This window comes from Limulus polyphemus, unplaced genomic scaffold (assembly GCF_000517525.1).
Source record: "Limulus polyphemus unplaced genomic scaffold, Limulus_polyphemus-2.1.2 Scaffold4, whole genome shotgun sequence".
Taxonomy (NCBI): domain Eukaryota; kingdom Metazoa; phylum Arthropoda; class Merostomata; order Xiphosura; family Limulidae; genus Limulus; species Limulus polyphemus.
In genome coordinates this window covers 2,234,752-2,241,544 of record NW_013665614.1, presented here as the reverse complement: position 1 = coordinate 2,241,544, position 6,793 = coordinate 2,234,752, and the positions used below count along the sequence as shown (strand labels likewise).

The 6,793-nt window shown below is 31.8% G+C and overlaps 1 protein-coding gene across 1 annotated transcript in view; it reads left to right on the top strand.

The window, feature by feature from the left end:
• The first annotated feature begins 2,923 nt into the window (after positions 1–2,923).
• The window catches only part of LOC106472449 (pre-rRNA processing protein FTSJ3-like), a 37,678-nt gene continuing 33,808 nt past the window's right edge, over positions 2,924–6,793 (top strand). Inside the window, exons 1-4 of the mRNA XM_022401764.1 lie at positions 2,924–3,073; positions 4,886–5,038; positions 5,687–5,766; positions 6,315–6,414. Of these exons, the coding sequence (XP_022257472.1) occupies positions 3,007–3,073; positions 4,886–5,038; positions 5,687–5,766; positions 6,315–6,414 (400 nt within the window). The 5' untranslated portion in view covers positions 2,924–3,006. The remainder of the gene's footprint in view (positions 3,074–4,885; positions 5,039–5,686; positions 5,767–6,314; positions 6,415–6,793) is intronic.

Below are 6,793 nucleotides of genomic sequence, written 5' to 3'. Positions count from 1 at the left end.
AAGGTCCTTGAATAGTATCTCCCTGTCACTGAAACCCAGGAAATGAGGATCATCACTATCTAGAGCACCCAGAGCAACCAACAAAATTCACCCACTGAGGTTTGACATCAATACATGGAAAACTCAGTTTACTGAGAATCTTCTTAGTGGATGCAATGTGATGGGTCAAAGACTAATTGGGGCAGTCTCTGTAAGACCCCCAGGCGAATGCTGGCTCTGGTCGATACCATCACTAAATCAGGAGAGACCAGTTTTATTTTTGATAAAAACATTCGCCAACATAAACTGTTTCACTAGCAGGTGAAATGGCAAGTGCATACTAACAAAGATGACGATTTGTGGGACAGCTTTGAGCATTTTTCTGAGCAGTAAAGCTTGCTTCTAGGCCAACAAATGGTCACCAAAAAACCCAGGGTCATTATAAACCATTTGGGGAAGTATTATAGGTACCTTTCCATTTCGTGACCAAGAATAAGGAATCTAGCACTAGTCCAAATGCATGGACACTTGTACCAGCCTATCCTACCATTTCCCTGCCAATCAGGATGGTTCTACCTGCCATAACCTGAGAGTCTGAGGTTGGGGAACTTATGGCATTATTGCAGGTACCTTGAGGGGAGGCAAAGCAGGTATCACTTCTAACTTTTAAGGGAATGGGTAAGGAGGACTTGAAACAATTCAGCAGGCATTTCAGGCAATGATCTGCGTGAAACAGTTTGACTCTGGAGCAGGCAATACTTTTAGATAGTCCAGTCTTAAGTTGTTTCTAGTACCTTCCAGTTTTATTAATTTTTCAAACGTATTGTGTTACAAATAAAAATGTTCTAACATACGAATACACCCAAAATGATTTATTCGATATATATATATATATATCAAAGGTTCTAAGTAGTTTTTCTCAGGAGTTAAGATTAAAGGTAAAATATCTTTCCAACAACAAATACTTGTTTTCATGTGACTTGAATAGAAAACTTTATTAGAATTTGTTTTAAATATACAAAACGCTCTTTAAATAAACCCTCCCACACACACCCACAGTAGCTTATGTGTATTGTTAACCGTGATGAGCTGAGCACAGATAACTCATTGTGTGCTTATGCCCTTAACAACAACCAGAAACAAAACATTAAAAAGAAGCTGAGATAACTTATCATTGCTTCAGTTGTGATAAACATTCATTAAAATGAATCTGAGATACTTTATCGTTCCTTCAGTTGTGATAAACATTCATTAAATAAAATCTGAGATACTTTATAGTTGCTTCAGTTGTGATAAACATTCATTAAAAAGAATCTGAGATACTTTATCGTTGCTTCAGTTGTGATAAACATTCATTAAAAAGAATCTGAGATACTTTATCGTTGCTTCAGTTGTGATAAACATTCATTAAAATGAATCTGAGATACTTTATTGTTGCTTCAGTTGTGATAAACATTCATTAAAAAGAATCTGAAACTATTTATCATCTTTAATTATCATAGTAAATTGTAACCAAAGTCTGTAGTTCAATAGTTACCGAGTGAAAGTGAAGAAAATAATATAATAATATGTTAACCACATTATATCTGCTATATCAAGTACAGTTGAAACCTTTCGTCCAATACCAGACTAGGATTCTTCAAACTAGCTGAGATACAACTGACATAACAGTGGTTGAGACGGTATTTATATTAGCAGATTGATTAACAACTGCTACGGTGTGAATTGGATTAAGTTAGTGAAGTGTAACTTTTCATAAGTTGTATTTATGTCACAACACGTTAGAATAAGAATAAGAATTTTTAACACTATATACTTTTTAATATTACTACCAAAAATTTCATCACGCAGACGCCATTTAGCCAGTTTCAACGCCTTTTATTCCATGTTCTCATTCTTTGTAATAATATTAATTGGATTTCAGAATTAATACTTCCTTATCGTCACCTACTTGTGTGATTAGCTCTGATACTATACGTGGAAATTCATTGATTGTTTGTTTGTAATTAAGCAAAAAGCTACACGAGGGCTATCTGCGCAATCCGTTCCTAATTTAGCAGTGTAAGACTAGAGGGAAGGCAGCTAGTCATCATCACCCACCGCCAACTCTTGAACTACTCTTTTACCAATGATTAGTGGGATTGGCCGTAACGTTATAACGTTTAAAAGTTTAAATTATTTTGTAGATATATAATATAGAGTACGAGAGAGTTAAATATTTAATATTTACACTTTGTAAAATGCATTTTGTATTTGACCTCGGAACTTGAGCAGCACCTATTGCATACGTGGGTTAAACAGTAGGTCAGAGACCCGCTAGAGTTGAAATCATTCTTAATTTTAAAGTACTGACCAGGGAGAAGGCAGCAGCCCAGCAGCGCCTGCCGTCATAATGGCTCTGTTTTGTTCCTTTAACTAAACAACAGAATAGACTATCACCTACTTCCCCCACATCTGCACACAGTTGAGAATGCGTAACATCAAGTCTCGAAGCTTGAACCTTTCGTCTGCAACTCAGCACGCTAACTACAATAACATTCCTAATTCATTTTATGAAATAAAATACCACTTGGAACTCTATGAATTAAACATTTATAATGCAAACTTCCTGAATCAGTAAGATTGTTTGTATTTTTTAGAACAAGCCACATTTGGTTATCTGATGTGTCAACCTCAAGTTATCGAACCCCGGATTTAAGCGTTGTAAGCCCTTAAAGTTAACGCAATCCAACTGGGGAACTATCAACACATAAGAAAGCGCAAATACTGTTATATTATATGAAATATTTAGTACTTTCACTTTTGTTGAATAAACTGTACTTCTTGTAATACTATTTAGAACACGCATATCTGAAACAAGTAACTGAAATTATTTTCTGACTATTAAATATAGCAATATATTTATGGGCTATTTTTTCATCACAGCTATATTTAAAGGTGGCGTTACATACTATACGTAGAGATACTATCAACGTGCTTGTAATTTTGTAATTGTAGTGCATAATTTGTAATCCATTTAAACAAAGTATGGGGAAAAAGGTAAAGATTGGGAAACAAAGGAAAGATAAATTTTATCAACTTGCTAAAGAAACAGGTAAAGCTCAGTTTTAATCAGAAAGTCTTTCCACCTTTTATTTAGTATAATTAAAAATAGGGTATGCGTAACCCTAACTAAGCATCACGTGTCTTTAAAAGTTTAAGTTTACTTTAGTTTAAATTTAATGGCATTATTATCATTATTACACATAACGTTAATCAAGCGTATTATTATTACTTCCTTCCTTGAAGTAAGCTAAAATTAGCGTTATGAGCTTGACTTTTAGGTTGGTCAAACCCTTGTAAACTATCAAGCATTCGCCTAAACAGGTAATGTTTTAAATTCAATAAATAAAAAATAGTGACTACAAAGCACGTTGACACCGACAAAAGGTAATGTTTTATAAGTTATAATGACACGTTTCTCTAGTCTCTACCCAACTTCCCATAGCCTTAATAATGAAGTTCATGGCATAATAAGTAAATCATAACTATAGTTAGTACAAGAGTCATACTACACACCGAAATGGAATATACTTAAGAGTAAGAGAAATATAAAATTTATGTTATGAAGTTTATCATTATATTGTTTGTATATATTACATATATAATATTAACGACATAGAAAAAGAGTTGATAACACTCATGTAAGTATATCAGCTGTACATATGCCTTCAATATTTCAAGAAACACTAAAATTCAACTCGTCATTTCCCTATCACATGTATAAATTCATGTGATTGAATTGGCTATATTTTCGTAATGAAACAGGAGGTCTGAAACACTTGAGCCTCAAAATTAAATAATGCACTATCTGATATGTAACTCTCACATTAAAATTCTCTCAGACATCTTGAAATGATGTTTTAGAACAGCTTGTTGTCCAGTACCAATATTGCATTACTGGATATGTGCCAAAAGTAAAAATCTACACAAAATGACTTGTTGAAATGAAATATGAAGTTGGTTGTAAATAGGAAACATAGAACTTTCAATATGAAGTTTAAAGCTACTTTGCCTGGCAGCGTGACCCCAGAATGATTAGATCTTTAGAAGATACATGGAAGTGGTTTGAAATATCATCAACAATCTCCAGGCAGATTATCTATTTCAACGACTTACAAGTGTGTGTGTGTGATGTTTTGAGTTGTTCCTTGAATACTATAGTACACTTGTATTTATATAGATATTTTAAAATTTATTATGTAGCATTAATGCTACTAATTTATTGTTCTAAATTGTTCAGAGGAAAAGCTGTTTAACATAAAATAAATTTTCTCTCATCCCTGAAATTATGAATTTCATGCAAAATGAAAATTAAAGCCCATTCAGTCTGTTATTTGATTCACTCCTTATTGCCAAGTTAAACTAGTTTCTATAATTTCACCACATGTCAGTAAACCTGGACAATTGCAAATTGAAAAAGAAGACTAGACTCCTTATAGTGAAATCATAACATTTGAGGAACAACTAGAAGCCCCTTTGCCCATCATGGCTGTCCCATTCATTTCATCAGATATCCATTAACCCGTATCCAACCCTGATGATAAGTAAAAGGATGGCTTAGTCATATTTTTCAGCTTGCCTTTGTTGAAGGTTAATGATATGAGACATAATTCTCTGAAACTGAGTTAACTTAGTGACAAATCAGATGGTAGAGACTGGGCTCCATATTCTATTACCAAAATTATTACTTTTGGTAAGGAGAAAAAATTGCATTAATTCTCAGCTGTATTATTGCTTTATGAAGTTTTCTATTCTTGTCTGTTTAAGTACAATAATTTTATTTATAATTTCTATTTATGATTATATATATATAAACACACACACACATATATATATATATAATTTATTTTTCTTTTTTTTATAGGATATCGTTCTCGTGCTGCATTTAAGCTAATCCAGTTGAACAGAAAGTATGAATTCCTACAGAAGTCTCGAGTTTTGGTCGATTTGTGCGCTGCCCCTGGAGGTTGGCTGCAAGTATCACAGAAGTACATGCCTGTTTCTAGCTTAGTGATTGGTAAGTATAATACGTTTGTATTTCTAATATTAGATATTAGAATAAAGGAAAACTTGGAACCTAAAGCAAGTTTTTGTGTGTGACGTGACATCAAGTACAAAAACAATTTACTGTAGTGTTAAAGATGTCAAAGAATGTGGTGTTGCCTATGTTTATTTTAACTTCAAAACAAAACTTCTGAATGGTCAGATTTTTTTAACTACTATTTTTGACAGTTATGTTTATCCCACCATAGTTATTTGAATTGTTCTATTTTAAGATTCCACAAATATGACCACCCTGGTTGTAATTATGTTAATTTACCATACAGTGTTAAATAAGTATACCTACCATGTTAGAGATTTCAAAGTTTAGGAATTGTAAACAGTAGTTTTCGGTAGAACTTAAATTATTTTTTAAACCAGTTGTCAATTTGGTAATTTGTAGTATTTTTCTGGAATTTCCTACCAATGTTTTTGACTTTCTATAATGTATCACAATCTCTAAATAATTCCTTATGAGTCATAAATAAATTACACTAAGCAGTATAATAATATTTTATAAATTGTAGGATGTGGATTGGCATTGTTTACATGAAAACTAATGAAGATGGACTGTTCTTTTTTATTTATAGTAAAATATAATTTGTTTTTCTTTTTTTATTATCAGGAGTGGATTTGGTGCCCATTAGGCCATTAGGAAAGGCTATAACTTTACAAGAAGATATAACAACTGATAGGTGTCGACAAGTAAGTACACAAATCTGTATACTAATCTGTGTTTAATTATACAAAGAAATACAATTTGAAGGTGTTTATGTTATTTGAATTCTGTTATATCCAGTGGCAACAAAAAAATGTTTTTTGATCAATTACTGTAGTGTCTAAAAGTAGTTCAATATGCTTTTGTTTTAAATCATAATTATAAGCAGTTTAGTTATTGATATATCCTACACTTATTTAAATGGCTTAAGATTTCTTATGGATGTATGTTGAGGAATGGAAAGAAAACTTAAATGCATAGGTTCTTCCAACCCATTATTTCCATTAACTGTATGCTTAACATAATCAAAAGAACTTAAAACTTGTAGGTAAGTCCTAGTAAATGTTTCAAAAATTATTATTCCAATGAATCATGTACAGGGTAATCAACATAATTATAATAAAAACAAAGTTGTGAAGACTGTAATGCATTCATAATAAAGTTGTTCAGGTGCTCTTTACCATAATTTACAATATAAGTTGGTTTATTTGATATGCTGCCCTAGCAAATGCTAAAAACTTTGAATATTTTAAAGGCTTTAAATAAAGAACTAAAAACATGGAAGGCAGATGTTGTTTTACATGATGGAGCCCCTAATGTTGGAAAGAGTTGGGTACATGATGCATATGCTCAAGGTATGTTGTTATCATTTTAAAATCATATACTTTTAAACACTATTTTTCAACATATTTAATACAAAATCAGAATTTTTTGAGTCAAAAGTTTTACTGCGGTTTTGTATGAATGGTCATATTTTGTGGTGTATGTATTTTGTATTACTATTAATGTTTGGAGACGGCTTGAATGGGTAATAAAGAAAAACTTTAATATAAGTTTAACATAACAGCAAATGTACAACGTTTCGACAAGGTTGTACATTTGAGTTTATGGTAAACTTATATTAATGTTTTTCTTCAAAGTGGGTTCCTCATCATCAAATTTGTATTACTATAATTTTTGGTCATTTTGTGAATAGAATTGTTAATTAAATTATTTAATTTTTCTTGGATCATT